Source organism: Labrus mixtus, chromosome 13, assembly GCF_963584025.1.
Source record: "Labrus mixtus chromosome 13, fLabMix1.1, whole genome shotgun sequence".
NCBI classification, from domain to species: domain Eukaryota; kingdom Metazoa; phylum Chordata; class Actinopteri; order Labriformes; family Labridae; genus Labrus; species Labrus mixtus.
Genome location: NC_083624.1, coordinates 17,804,392 through 17,820,338, shown reverse-complemented (window position 1 = coordinate 17,820,338; position 15,947 = coordinate 17,804,392). Strand labels below are relative to the sequence as shown.

The 15,947-nt window shown below is 41.2% G+C and overlaps 1 protein-coding gene across 1 annotated transcript in view; it reads left to right on the top strand.

Moving 5' to 3' along the window:
• The window catches only part of gli2a (GLI family zinc finger 2a), an 81,246-nt gene extending 73,254 nt beyond the window's left edge, over window positions 1–7,992 (top strand). Inside the window, exons 11-14 of the mRNA XM_061053996.1 lie at window positions 1,751–1,915; window positions 2,386–2,667; window positions 3,712–4,078; window positions 4,206–7,992. Coding sequence (XP_060909979.1) covers window positions 1,751–1,915; window positions 2,386–2,667; window positions 3,712–4,078; window positions 4,206–6,508 — 3,117 coding nt within the window. The 3' untranslated portion in view covers window positions 6,509–7,992. The remainder of the gene's footprint in view (window positions 1–1,750; window positions 1,916–2,385; window positions 2,668–3,711; window positions 4,079–4,205) is intronic.
• Window positions 7,993–15,947: the final 7,955 nt, after the last annotated feature.

Genomic DNA, 15,947 nt, shown 5'->3' with positions numbered 1-15,947 from the left:
CTAGTGGTATGTTATTATTGGCTTTCCTCGATGAGTGGGGACACGTGAGGGGTAAATAAAGGTCAAATTGGACGCAGCAGATACCAAAGTATTCTGACTTTTATGTTTTTGAAAACTCAGGACCTGAACGTCTTTAAGTCCCCATCCAAAGTTTGGAATCAGTCCACCATCTCAAAGCCATGTTTACATGCCCTAAAGACATTACACTTAGGGCCCGACCAATAAGGATTTTTGGGGCCGATGCCGATATTAGGGAGAAATAAAATTCAAAACAATTTATTGTCCCCTTGGGAAAATCTCAAAACTCAAAGTGCTGCCAAACATTCAGCTGCTTCAACTAGAATCAATCAATAAAAACAAGAGAAAAAACACATCTAAACATTAACATAAAGGCACATACCAATGTGATTCCGGGTCCCAAGCAGTGCAGCGTCATCGGATGTTTGTGTTTATATCAACGATGTCTTTCTCAGCTCTATCTTCGATCTTCAGAAATCGAATGAAATCGATATACACAAACATTTATTGTGTTGATCCCTCAAGTGCAGTTATCAAACACTTGTGGAAAAGTATTTAGAATTAAGATTAATAAAAATGTTTTTTTTTTTCAGTTGAACAAAAGTCTTTATTGGCCAGAACAACAACAGTGCACTGAAACACTCATTTTAACTTAGCAATTCCAAATTATGAATACAAAATATGTTAAAAAATAATTCACAAACTTAAATTGAATAAACCTAGTTATATTGGCACGTAACAGAGATTAAAATTATCCGATACCGGTAGTCACATGATATGATAATATCAGCCGGACGATAAATCAGTCGGGCTCTAATTACTATTTCATCATTAAGGTTAGTCTCTTTTTTTTTTTTCCCGTATTCAATAGAAATGAACTTGAAACTTGAAAACTAGCCTCTACCCAACAGCCCGTCCCTCTACCAGATAAAATGTTGATGTGCTTTTCTTTGTGGTAACAACCAGAGATATTTAACATGTTGATAAATCATGGGGCTTCATTAAAGCCTTCATTTGCTGTGTGAAGATCGGATTGAGGATCTGTTTGCTCGGCTTCAAAGCTCGCTCACAGGGTCTTGTGAATGCATTAAAACAGATGACTTATGAAAGGGAGTTAAGGAAGCTGATTGACAGCGTGGGCGTGTAATTAAAATCTGCAGACAGGCAGGGGTTCGCTTTATATTCTCTTCACAAATCCCACATGCATCTTCTTTACCACTCGTTTGTCTTTAAAGGGAGAAGCGTCTGACTTTTATTTCTAATTTCTGAGCTGCTCTAATTCGATTCTCTTTTAATTTCAAAGCCAGTTGCGTTCACAATGAGTGCTCAGAAAGAATACCAAATTATAGCTTGTACAGTACAAGCAAATACAAAGACTAAACACAGAGAAACACTGAGGCTCTTTGTTTCAACAAAGCACACCATACATAAAGCTTTACCACACCTCACACTTAGTTTAGCTATTTCGCATAAAAGCCCTTTTTATCAGAGTGTGCACCGCTTTGCTTTTGTGTGGCACGCCACAGTAGGTGGGCAAGAGTCCAACAGTGGATTACATTTCAAAAATGCAAAAAACATTTGAGCCTTTTTTTTTTGTTGCCTGGTCATTTCTCTTTCCAGCTGCAGACAAAACAACGCAGCACTCAGGTCAGACGGTCTCACTGTCTCTCTGTCTGATCATCTCTCTCTCTCTGACTGTCTGTCTCTCTGCCTGTTTTGTCTCTGTGTGCAGTTTGAGGGCTGCGCCAAAGCTTACTCTCGTCTGGAGAACCTTAAGACCCACCTCCGGTCCCACACAGGGGAGAAGCCGTATGTGTGTGAACACGAAGGCTGCAACAAGGCCTTCTCCAACGCCTCAGATCGGGCCAAGCACCAGAACCGCACACACTCGAACGAGGTTTGTTTACACACATACACACACACATTTATCAGCTCGATAACTATGATGTCTTGCATTTGCTCATCAGTCAGCTCTGTGTTAAACTGTCCTTACAGGACATTTGAAAGTAAGAGAATTATCTGGACTAAGACTACTTGAAATTTTGTGCAAACATGACCTCAACCTTCCCAAAAATGTCTTTGGCCTCAACCAGCTACTTATGGCACATTTCACACAAATGTCCAGTCGAAAAAAATAATAATTATTAGTAGAGAAAGTGATTACATCATCTTTGACCCAAATGTAAAATGTTTTGGTCACTGTTTCCTTATACCTGTATCTTCTTTGTGTGAATGCAATATCAGAGCTGAAGGGAATTTTACAACTCCAGGTTCATTAAAAAAAAAAATTCTACCCCCTTAGTCAAAAGTGCTGATGACGTATGTTTGCTGTATAATTTCAGTTGAACTGTGAATGTCCTTCCGCAGAAGCCATATGTGTGTAAGATCCCGGGCTGTACCAAGCGCTACACTGACCCCAGCTCTCTAAGGAAGCACGTGAAGACGGTCCACGGACCTGAGGCCCACGTCACCAAGAAACAACGAAACGACGCTCCTCCGAGACAGCAGCCACCCAAAGGCAACGGAGAGAATGACACAAACTCCAAACTTGGTTCAAGAGGCCTGGACGGCAAGATAGAGGCCATCAGCACCTCTATAGGAGTGGAGGACTGCCTACAAGTGAAATCTATCAAAACTGAGAACTCAATGGTGAGTCCAGTTAACATATATTAAAAAAAAGACAGGGAAGCTTATGTTGCTGATCAAACGCTTCTTGCAGAGAATAAAGGCACCACTCTCCAAGACTTTCTTACTTACTTAACACAATACTAACAATGCTCTAATGTCAATTGATCACTGCTTGTACTGCCTGCTTCCTTCTTAACTCACCTCTCTGGTTATTGCTTGAACTTGCTTCTCTAAAGTTAACCTTCCTCATGGACAGACTTCACTGAGGTGAGCTTTTCAACACTTCCTGTCTCTGTTACAGCTCAGCATGGAAGATGTGCTCATTTGTTGATGTCGCAAAATTGCATTTATGCATGACGTAAAATTGCCTTTTTTGCATGATTGTCCTTTTTCACAAATTTAAAATGTGTTTCCCTTGGGAAATGGGACATACACATATGCATGTATGGAGACACATACAGCTACCCACCAGCATTCATCTGGATTTTTCTACCAATAGTATCCATGGCAGCAGCTTCTTTTGTAACCAGCGATGAAAGCCATTGTCCTATTAATATTCAAAGGCTGGGACTGTTTTATTATTTGTGCTGAACAAATATTGAGAAAATCCAGCTGCGTAGAAGACTTTAATTCATCTTTGCCAGTTGGATTTAACATCAACACTCTGCTTGATTGTCGTTCACATCTATTATCCTCTTAGTTTTTTGTCTTAAATAAATCAAACTCATCTATAATAAATTATATTATGATACTCTAGTCCTCCATTAGTAATAACAAACACCATTACAATCCGAATTTTTTTACTTTGGTTATAAATAATATAAAAGAATATATTATGAAGTTGGTCAAGCTCAAGCTGGTTTTCTTTTCATCATTCTAATCTTTAAATTTGTTTTAGTTGTTCAGTTGTTTTACTACAATTTTTGTAGTTGTCAAATTAGAAATTGTTGGTTGTTGGCAGAATATACATTTCCAAGAAGAAAAGTTAAAAGCTCTCATAGTTTATATATAGTTCAAAGCATCAACAGCAGCAAAATCAAATTCCTCTCTGTTTTCTTCTGTCAGACATATCAGTCGAGTCCTGGCGGTCACTCTTCCTGTAGCAGTGAACCGTCACCTCTCAGCAGTGCCAACAACAACGACAGCGGGGTAGAGATGGCGATGCACAGCGGGGGCAGCTTCGGGGACCTCAGTGCACAGGATGAGTGCCCCATGGTTGACTCCACTGTTCCTGTTGGGGGACAGCACACTGGCGTGGGGCTACAGATGAGGAAAGCCATGGGTCATGGTGGCGCTGTCACCATCAAGCTGGAGAACATCAAGAAGGAAAGGCTGAAGACAGTCAGGGAGTCCTGTCCGTGGGTCAACTCTGCACCACAGCCACCACAGGGCCAACGCAACAGTATGAAGCTGCCTCCCATACCTGCAGTCGGTAAGTGTTGATGGCTGAAAACATCTGTTTGTTGTCATTTTTACTGTGTGATGGGGGTAGAAAATTGCATCATGTGATCTAAATTATTTAGTGTCATAATGTGATATATGTTCCTTCTTGCTGCCAGGTTCCCTGCTGGAAAGCTCCAATGTGATGAGTAATTCAAGCAATTTGTACCCTGGCCAGCGCATTGGCGACCTGTCTTCATGTGAAGTTACACTTCTGAACCAGCTAAATGAGCGCCGGGACAGCACCACCAGCACCATTAGCTCAGCCTACAACTTGAGTCGGCGCTCATCCGGTATTTCACCGTGCTACTCCAGCCGTCGTTCCAGTGAGGCATCCCAGTTTGGTGGCAACCGCCACAACAATATCAGTTCAGCTGACTCCTATGACCCAATCTCCACAGATCTGTCTCGCCGCTCCAGTGAGGCCAGTCATTGTGGAGGTGGTGGTGTCAGTGGTGGAGGTCTCCCAAGTATCCTTAGTTTGACACCAGCTCAGCATTATCGGCTCAAGGCTAAGTATGCTGCTGCCACTGGTGGAGCTCCGCCTACCCCTCTCCCCAATATGGATCGAATGAGTCTGAAAACCCGTATGGCACTCTACAGTGACTCCCAGGAAGGCTTGTCACACTCGTTTCATCAGCCTTTTTCTGGAACTGTGCCTCGGCGGTCTAGTGATATTGGGTATGGCATGCAGAGCATGATGCCCCATGAAGTACCAACCAACCTTCCACGTCGTGCCAGTGACCCGGTGCGTCGTCCCACACTGGACCCTCTCTCCCTTCCAAGGGTTCAGCGTTTTAACAGTATGAACAACATGAACCCCTTGATTGGTCCATCAGCTGAACGCCACCTGTCTCTGGCTATGCAGGGATACACTCGCTCGGATGGCAGCCTGCAACGCTATCCATTTGCTCCCAGACCACCAAGCATTTCTGAGAATGTAGCCATGGAAAACATGGCAGTAGATGGGATGATGACTGGAGGGGAGCACAATGGAGAGGATGACATGGTGCTGCCAGATGATGTGATGCAGTACCTCAGGTCTCAGAATTCTGGGCCCTCTGGGAACAGCTCGGGGCAAATGGACTACCGTGCCAGCAATCAGGCTCAGGGCTACCAGACAGGCATGCCCCCACCAGCATCATTTTATGGCCAGAGGAGGATGGCCATGGTGGACGCCACCATGACTCAGTCTGGTCAGGACATGCAATCATGCCAGATGGGCCCAGCTGGCTCTCAGCAGCCTTTCCCGGCACCGTCGAACAACATTAACAAGAATAATATGCCAGTGCAGTGGAATGAGGTGAGCTCAGGGACTGTGGACAAAACAACTAAGCTCTCCAAACAACAGCAGCATCCTGTCAGGGGGAACCTAGCTGTTGTTCAGCAAAGGCACAACTTTGGTTCCTTTCAGGGACAAGGTCAGAGTCTGGGCAGCAACCAGCAGGTAGTGCCTATGAGTCAGAATATGTCTATGCAGGGGTATGGAAACCACAGCAGCCAGAGGCTGATGAACATCTCCCACCAGCAGCACCAGCAACAGAGGCAATGCAATAATGTGAACTTTAATGAACAAATGAGTCCTCAGCAAGGGTTTGGCCAAGAGGCAATCCCAAATTCTTTGTCTGGGAGCACTAGTGTGCGACCTAATCGGAACGGTATGGTAGATCCGGAACTGCAAAGTTTCAAATCAAGGACACAGTCAGATGGGTATACTCATGTGAACCATGTGGACCAGCAGCAAAATTACAGTGTTCTCTCCCAGCAACAGCAGCATAATGCCCATAATGTAGGCAGAGGAATGTTACAACCCAGGCCTCCCATCGAGCCAAAGTCTACTGGAAGACAACACACAGGTACTAGCATGATGCAACTGAGCCAGATACCTAAGTCATCTGCTTTGAGCCCAACTCTTGGTACTGACACCTCAGAGGCAAGCCCAAAAAGGCCGAGTGGTTCAGTAACCCACACCAGCAACTCTGAAAACCTGAATCCTGCTGTTTTCTACACAGGTCAGATTCATATGTTTGAGCCACCTTCTGTCACGTTTAATGCCCCCATGTCTCACTGTTCCAACCAGGCCGCTGTCGGTAACACCACTACTGCAGCCAACATGGCCTCACCAGGAGTCAACCAAGTCTCTAGCAGTACAGTGGATTCTTCCACTGGTGGCACAGATAATGCCCAGATTGACTTTGACACCATGCTAGACGATGGGGACCACTCCAGCCTTATGTCAGGTACCCTGAGTCCTGGCCTTCTGCAGAGCCTCTCCCAGAATTCCTCACGTCTCACCACCCCTCGCAACTCTGTCACTCTCGCTTCTGTACCTGCAGGGATTGGCAACATGGCAATTGGGGACATGAACTCTATGCTCACAGCCTTGGCCGAAGAAAGCAAGTTCCTCAACATGATTAGCTGAGAGCAATCAAACACCTCATCATCCATCCAGTTGTAAACCATTTCTGCATCAGGAATATATGGGCTACATAAGAAAGCACTGATTGAATAATGCAAAACTGGCTATTTCAAGAAAATGTTCTTATTTGTCTGTACAAAAATGCCTCTCTTGTTATATGAGCTTAAGATTTGTATATGTTTCATTAAAAAGTGTAATTCTCAGTATAGCTACAGTTAAGGACAATTTTATGTCTTTTTTGTTTTTGTTGTTAAAAAGCCATACATTTTAACTACAAATACATATCCCAGGGGATAAACATGTATCTACAAACAATTGCCATTCAGTATTTTCTGGTGAATTCGCCCTTTACAAAAACTGTGCACTGAAAGCAGTCTTCAAGGTACCTTGCTGAAGATATCAGATTTTGGCATCTGAATACAACATGAAAAGAGAGCTACCAGGGAATGGACATGATATGTAAATAAAAAATAATATTTTTCTCATGAAGACATTTTGTGTGTAAAGGTGACACTGTATGGTACTTGCTTTAATTTAAGCTGTAGACTTTTGATGTTTCAACTTGGGCTGTCAAATGTGAGATCTACCAAAATTGAAAACATTTTTAGGTTTTTAAATACATTTGCTTTTCTCTTTTTTAAGTGTGCAAAACAACAGGCTAAAGAAGTGCATAGACTTTTCAGTAAATGCTCCCTTGACACACAAAGTGTTATATTATTAAAAAAGATAAGAATATTCCAGTTATGATCAAGTTTAAAACTCGCACAGTGGGACCAACATAGTGATGTACTGTATGGTATGTCTTTGCAGACAAAATATCCTACAATTCATTTATCAGACCCTTTTATCCAAAGTAACGTACATCAGAGAGTAAGAACAACACAAGAAAGGATTTAGAGAGGAGGAGACAACGTCAGGAAGTTCAAACGATTGGCTTTAAGTCCGATCAGACACACAGGTGTTGACAGGAAGTGACCAGAGGTGCTTACAGGAAGTGACCAGAGGCAAAGCACATCGAAAGCTGTTCTTGAGAGTTCTAATCAGCATAGAAACTATCTTAAAATATTACAATCAAACAAAACCATCGTCATTACCATCATCATCATCATCATCAATAATATCAAAACCACCGTTGTCATCATCATTAAGGTCGTAGGTGTTCATGAAAGAGCTTGGGCTTTAGCTTTTTCTTAGGACATCACAGAGAGAGGAATGAGGAGTCAAAGCAGGAAACACAAACCATGTATGTAAAAAGCCATACATGCCTTTAATGATTAAAAAAAAAACACAAAAAGTTTATATTTACAGCTCCTGTAAGGAACTTCCAGTTAGTGTCAATGTTGGCGCCCCCTGTGGACAAAGCAGTACTTCATCTGTTTTCAACTCTTTAGTTGCAGTGTGCATGTGCAAGTATTGTTTTGTTTAACAGTCCGATGTATAACTTGTCATTAAACAAAAAGACTGCTTCATTCAGTAACTTAGTCTTGACACCTACCCCCCCCCCCCCCCCCCCCCCCCCCCCCCCCCCCCCCCCCCTCTGCAGCGGTTAACATTAAAGTTAACTATTAGAAATAGTTCATCTTTATGCTGATGGTCATTTGCTTTTGGGGTCATCAAGAGGCATCAATATTAGATTAATTCAGTTTTATTACAGTTGAAAAAAACTCCTCACTGCCACTTTAATCCAACTTTCTTGCAGCATTACAAAGACTGAAATACAAGCTTATTAAAACAGCCTATACCTTGTTCAAAACAAAATGATGTTAGTCACAAATATTCTGGAATTAAGATTGTTTGTTATTCTGAGCAAATTGTAAACATTTAAAATGTTCATTGTTTTTTCAATTTCTTGAAATTGAATATGCAATTAGGTTGTCAAAGAAGAAATCTGTGACTCAATGCAGATTACAAAGTAAAACATTGGACAGCCCTAGTTGAAACACCTGGCTGTACTGCTTCATGTTCCACATATAAGTGCTTGTGATCATGGTTGAAGCTCTCGGGGATGGTAAAGCAAATTCAGCTCTCCTTCTTTGCCCTCTGCTTCAGAGGCAAAACTCTCCACGGTCCGATCTCACAAGGGTAAATGATTGAAATGGACAAGGATATGCCTCTGTGTTAGTTTATCAGGGCACATGAACCCCTGTGACTGATGAGGAGCATTCTCTAAAAGAATATACAAGTACCTCTGTGTGTCTCAGTAGAGATCCAGCCCTAATTAACACATTCATACCAACCCCCCTTTGCTGCACCCCGTGCTTCCCCTGAGCTCTGATGAACTGCAGCGAGTCCAGGAAGGGACACAGACTTTGATTATGAAAACTCCTCTTTTTGACAGGGATGGCAAACTAGTCCTGCCAATTCCTCTGTTTTATTATGTTTGCTGAATTTCTAAGTAGCCTTTCAAATGTTTGTGTGTATGCTACCGTTCACTTTTACTATGCTCAGTGTGTGTGTGGGGGTTCGTGTGAGTGTGTGTGTGTATATATCTTTTGTACATTTCAAATAAACTATCTCCTTTGTTTCTGTTTAAATCTCGGCATTGTGTGTCTTTCATATAACACAGTTTGAGGTCCCTGGAGGTCATATGAAAGAAGAGCCAGTGTTCAACTAGTGAGATCACATCTGGCATGTTCTCAGGCTGCTGTTGAATAGACCTCAACATATACTCACTGTAATTCAAACACTGATATATATGACATACATGCTAATTACGCACACTCAAATGGGTCTTAAGGAAATAATGGCACTCATACTCCAAATACACAATCGTAAAATAAATTCCCAAACCATATGAAAGTAATAAACATGTTATTTTCCATGGTCTGTATTCAAACACCATCACATTGAAATCAAATATGATAATTGAAATTGCATTATCTGCACTTTAAGGGTTAATTCTGATATTTGTAGACCTCAGGCCTCGTTTAACATGTGGGCTCCAAAGTGTCAGATTAAAGAGTTATCTTAATGTGTCCGATCAAAGTTTTACCACTACCCTGCAAAAACTCATTCTTATAATTTGTCTAATTTCAAGTCAAAATATGTCAACACACTTAAAATAATCACATCACAAGTCCAAATAAACATGTTATTACAAGATATAAAAAGCTGAAAAAAATACAACAATTGGTCCTTTATTGCTTGTAATTAGTGAAATAAGCAGCAAACTAAATACACTTTTTACACTAGTTTCTTGAGTTAAAATTAATGCCTCATTTAAAGAGACTTCTCCAGTAAAATTTGTCTGCTGCATAGGCAGCCATTTTTGCTCCTTCCCAGCAATGCAGGCCTCATTTTGTGTTGTGAAATAAGATGTTTATCTTGACTTGTCAAGGGAATGTGGCTTATATTAAGTGTAATGACTTTTTATTTTCTTGAGCTAGAAATCAGATAATTACATTTTTGCAGTGTATAAGTGTTCAGCGTTGCAGCTGAGAGGCTCGGCGTGTTATTTTCTAAAGATGTAGAGGAATCTTTAAACGGAAAACAGTAATTACATTGTTCTCTCAGGAGTAATTTTACCCTGCAGAAAGCAGGACTTGCTTGTCAGGATCAGATGTTTCAATTAGTCTGTTTTTGTGTAATTGTGTGAATTTTTTGTGTGCCTGTCTTAGCATTGCTTCATTTCAGGTAGCTTAATAAAATGCAGCCTATATGCTTAATTTATAGAGGAGCAACCTTGACTTGGTAAGATGCATACATCTTCTGGATGCTTGATCTGCAAAGTGAATGTGTTTCTTCAGTAGTTGTGATTTTAATCCAATGGCTCTTCACACTGCGTACTTGAGCAAAATGAGGAGAAGAAAAAAAACGGATGAAAAAGGACACTTCATGCACGCAGAGCATATTCTAAGAAACAAAGAGGCATGTTGTCCAAAATTAACAGTGGCATGTAAGCCCTGAAAAAATGGGTGTTGGGGCAACATGAAACAGGAAGGAAGAGACAGGGGAGAAAAGATGGGAGAAGAAAAATCAGGGGAGAAAAGAGTGAGCTAGTACAGAGGTGAAAGGAGTGGTCCTTGTAAGAGGTGAGGAACAGGAGAGAGATAAGGGAAGGGGTGCAAAAGAGTGCTAAAAGATAGAGAACAAATCACTTTTAATTTGACAGCAAATTCAGCTGGGATCTGGTTAGAAGTAAAGCCCACTGATTGCTTTTGCCACTGGAATTCTTTATTCTCTTAGAGAGAGGATGGGAGAAAAATAGCCCCAGGGTAAGGAGTCTCACCAGAGAGGAGAACAAGAGGTCAGAGAGGCAGAAATCAAAGCTTAGACAAAGCACACAGATGAGGGAGTGAAAAAGCAATGAAATGAGCCTGTTTACCAGACAATACTTCACAAAACATGTCCAAACCTAAAACAGAGCGATACTCTAAGTGTTTTACTCACCTGGTTTTAAGATGCATTCAAGATTTCCTTTTTGCAACTTGAAGGCAGACCTTTGCTAAAGCTAACAAATTAGCGTCGTAGAGTCGACTCTTCTGCGTCGTGCTTTTTACGTCATGTCTTGCCTCAAGAGACCCCTGCCCTCCCCCCTCCCGTCGGACAGGGATAGTCTTCCGCTGTGAGGTTCATCTGGTGAACAACCAGCTCAGGAAGATTTCAGGGCCAGTCCTCCTGAAATTCTCTAGACATTTTCAGGAGTGCATATGTGAAAACAGCTTTAGTTATTGAAGACCTCGGAGATCTGAGGGGGGTTTATCTATACAATCCCCCCCCCCCTTTCAGCTCAGCTGTCTTGGCCAACATCTCACTGCTGAGCTTGAAAGAGTCACTGCCTGTTAGTAGACGATATTCAAAAAGGAAGTCAGCTGTTGTTTGATGACATTCGCTCCCTGCACCGTGGACACAACCAGACAAAACAACATGCCACATAGAGGCAAAGGGTCACATGGATGAAAGATTGAGATCCTCAGCTGACCCATAACAGAACAAATGTAATCTGAAGTGTTTGAAAATAGACTCTCAGAAACAAGAAGGCACTCATGGCTTTTAATTGCAAGTAGAAGGATTGCCAGGAAACACTTTTAACCTGGGAAGAAACGGGGAGTGTATGTAACACACACTGTATGAGAGCGGACACTTTGCACACATTCACTGTCCGTGCAGAGTGATGTTTTTTTTTTTTTTTTGGAGTAGTGTGGAGTCAGCCTAAAAAGTTAATCTGTTCCCAGTGGTATGTAAACAGTAGTTTCATGTTAGAAAAAGAGAGCTACTAATGGTTCATCTCTTTAAAAAAAAAATGTAATGAATAAATTCCGATTGTATTTGCAGGTTTTTTGGAGAGGTGTCGGAGTGTGTCCCATTTTGCTCTTTGGCCTTTGAGGTCAGGTCATCATAATAAAGCGATTCACTGGGCGGGGAACTAGTGCCTTTTTTCCCCGGGCCTTGGTTCAGTTTCTCATCAAAGGCTTCCTGCATTGAGCTCTGTGCGTACTGGGATCAGAGGGACGTGACCCGTGTCAGAGTCAGGGTTACCTACTGCTCCTACAGAACTTTGGCCCATCCTGCTGCTGCTGCTGCTGCAGGCCCGAGGGCAGAACGTGCCCCGCTAAACTCTCTGGAAGTGCAAAAATTATGATCAACTCGCGCAGAGCCCAGAGGGGATGTCTGGAATGAAGGCCAGCATTGTGGCCCTCCTCTGGGTAGTAAGAGTCCAGGGTCGCACCCATACCCAGATCCTGACCTCTCCTAGGTTGCCAACCAGATTTGAGGTCAGAGCGTCGTCATGAGTAGGCTGCTGAGGAATGCAATCGTTTGATTGAAGTCAAGGATCCTCAGATTAAAGGCTTATAGTGAGTGTAGGGAGTGAATGACCCTGTCTTTGCTCTTGGTCATCAACGTTTTCAGCTCCTCTTTTATGCTTTTTTTTCCCCTCTGCCTGTTGTAACTGGCACAGAGAGTTCACGCCCACTCATCTCCCTCACCCACTGCACTTTCCCTTTGAAAGGAATGATGTAACAGCACCAGCACATCATTCTGATCATTGAAGCATAACTGTGGTTGTAGTTTTAATCTCTCTGCTGCAACCCATACAATCGGAAAAAAAAAAAAAAAACGATGAGTATATTCCTGACTGCATTAAAAAGTTAAAGATAGATCTGTTATTGTGGCAAAGAGAAATGTACTGCTTAAAGACCACAGGGAGTTTGGGCAGTTCCATTTTTTTCTAATGTTCCTTCGGTTTGGCTCACTCGTGTTTTCTTTGGGCCACATTGACCCAGGCACCTCCCCGACACTGTTAAACCCATCACAGCTTTTTTGTGTCTTCTGAAGCCAATCAAAGAACTCATGGGACAAGAAGGTTTCTCACCTTAAAGGGAAATCCTTTTTTTTTTTTTTTTACATATTTAGGAGTCCAAATGACTTGTATGTAAAATAAAATAAAAGGTTTATCCAAATGTAGATTACTCTTTCATGGCAAATGTGTCCAGCCAGAGTACATCCTCTAAAAGTGTTCATGACACTAAGCGGCTCAGATTTAATACTCATAAAAATCTAAAGATATTGATACCCTGTTCCGATACAATGGCAAACAAATGATATGTCCTGTGGACCCAATATTGGTTTATTTCTTGTTTTTATATAACAAATAATCCAGCCAAACTTCTGCACACTGTCTAAATTTCACAAATATGTTGGCGTACATATATGTGCAATACATATGTCAAAAAACATATTGTGCATATATGTGCTATACGTTGATTGGCATACGTACATTTTTGCAATTTCCACAGTGCTCTTTCTTTGTGTTGGCAGCCACTTATTTTAAACCTTTAGTACTTTTTGAACAGAATTATACCATTTTAAAATATGTGGTATTGAAAAGTATCAAAGTATTGACATTTTTTGACAACCTTAATGTGTTGTTTTTCTATTTTTCTCAAACATAACAAATGATCTTATTATTAGCCAAACCCAGCACTTTTTGTGGACTTGCTTTGATTGGTGAGATTCACCCTGAAGGATTATGTTGCAGCCATGTTAGCACGCTTCCAGCCCCCGGAGCTGCAGCTGGATGCTAAGGACGCTAAGCTAAAACTTTACACAGTCAAGTACACAAATTTAAGCAATGCAACATTTACCTCTAAAGCTAATACATTTTAAGAATTGGTGTCTAATTTCTGTTAATGCGTCACGTTCGAAAATAATTTTACATCACTCCTGTAATTAAAGAGTTATTGAGACATTATTTTATTGTAATTTAACAAAAGATTTAAAGAATTGTCAAAGTACAGTCTGATTTCAGGGGAGAAAGTCAGCATATTAGTCTCTTTCCACCATCAGGGGCTCCTGCTCCGAGGCTGCTGGTTCAAGCCACTGGAGCAATACCAAAACAGTTTGTCCCAGGTCTTAAAACACAGGAATTCACCTTTAAACATGAACTTTTTACCTTGTTTTGTGGGTGGGAAGACCTGGGTGGTAACTGATACTTTTACATAAAAGCTGTCATGGATGGACTAGTATTTTGAACCTTCACAAGCCCATCGGTTTTGGAGAGGAAATGCGAACAACAGCTACAGCCTGAATAGCTTAGCAAAGCCAAGAGCGGGTGGAATGGTTGGACTTCAAAAGACAAATTTACCCTTAAAATACAGACACAGAACTAATAGTTTTGTGTGCTTGTTGTCCTAAATCACATATAATGGGCCTGCTAACCTTTTAAAGCACTGATGTAATCGCCACACAATCATAAATCAACTAACGGCGAGCATGTTGGGGCCATGCATGAGGCACTTCAGGAGAAGCCAGCCTCAGCACAAAGGGCTCTGAGGTCAGTTACCTTTTAAAGTCGCAGTTGGTGACTTCATTTTAACGTGAAGTCTGACCATCTCACAAGTATCATATATTCACCCTTCTTACCCTGGAGGCAGGAAACAGGGTCTGATGCTGCAAAAAAAAAAAAAAAATCAGCCAAGACAGAACACAGATTGTTTCCTCCCATACAATGCACAATGGTCCACTTGCCAAATAAAGTTCCTCCTTTTAGCACACACAGCAGGTCTGTGTAGGGTGGTAAACCACTGCGGTGATGTTAGAAGGAAGGAACAAGTGTTGCATATATCCTGGACTTCATGCCACCATGCAGGATTGTGTCGACTTTAAGGAATTACAGCTTCCTTCTTTTAGAACCTAGAATTTGGTGAAACTTTCTCTACAGAAACATTTAAGATCACTCAACACTTTTGTCTTTTAGTGTCTTAATGTATTGCCTGACAGGTGGTTCAGCTGATCTAATTTTACCTAAATGCATTGTGGGATACTGAGTGCCCAATATAGTGTATGACAATGCTGTATTCGCTATGTACTCTGCCCTACAAAGGCAAAAGGCAGTAACTTCAATTTTTTTTTGAAATTTTTTTTTTGTGATTTATGGAACATTGTAGATGTGCTTTATCATGTGGACAAATATCTTGAGTCAATTGTGTTGTTTTTCTGAGAAAATAGTAGGTTGTTCTTGCCTTAACTTCCAAAAGCCCTCGAGAAACCAAGGCAGAGTCCTGTAACTTCACTTATAAGGTTCTTTGCTGTCATGATTTGGTTTCTTATTTTGTAGATTTTCAGAGTTTAGATTTTCTTGTTGTATTTAGTACTCAGTCTGCCCTGATGGTGTTGTTTCCCTTGTGTGTTTTTTCTAGGTTAGTCTTTAGTGTTTCATGTGTTATTTTGTAACTTCGTATCCTAGTGTTTCATTATGTTCTAGTGTGTTTTGTTACATTCTTGAGTTCTGTGTGTCTTCAGTGTTTCATGATTTAGTTTGTAGTTGTCCTGTAGTTGTAGTGTGTTTCTTGTATTCCTGCCTCTGTGTGTTTCACTCCATGTTGATTGCCCTCATTGTCTTCACCTGTGTTATTAGTCTCACCTGTGTTTGAGTACCCCTGTGTCTATTTAGTCTCTGTGTTCCTTCCCTCATGTTGTCAGATCATTGTTGTAAGTAGTGTAGTTTGTCTGTCTATGTCAGCGTTTCTACTGTTTCTAGTGTTTCCTTGTGGCTCCTTGTTTTCCCCTTCTGGATTTTTGTTGAACATGTTGAACATTTTGAATTAGTGGCTATTTGTTTAATAAATTTAATTTTCTTTGTATCTGCAATTGGGTCCACCTCTTTCTTTTCCAACCATTTATGACATTTGCCTTTGTATTGCAGCATTCCGGAATTCTCTAACTGAGTTAAGGTCTTCTGCCATTGTTTTACTGTGGATCAAAGTGAAGTTACTGTTTAACTGCAGTGGAGTTAAGGTGTTATGCTTTTGTTTTAATATCTGTCATCAAGCACTTAACTGTGCCATGATCACTAGATTTCATGTATATGTTATTATTATTATCATATACTGATTTTATATAGTGATCAGCAACCAAGGGAGCAATCAAATGGAAGTTAATGCCTTTTGCCTTGGCATGACCCCTTATTATTGTACAGGCAATGCAACAGCAGAGTACCTTA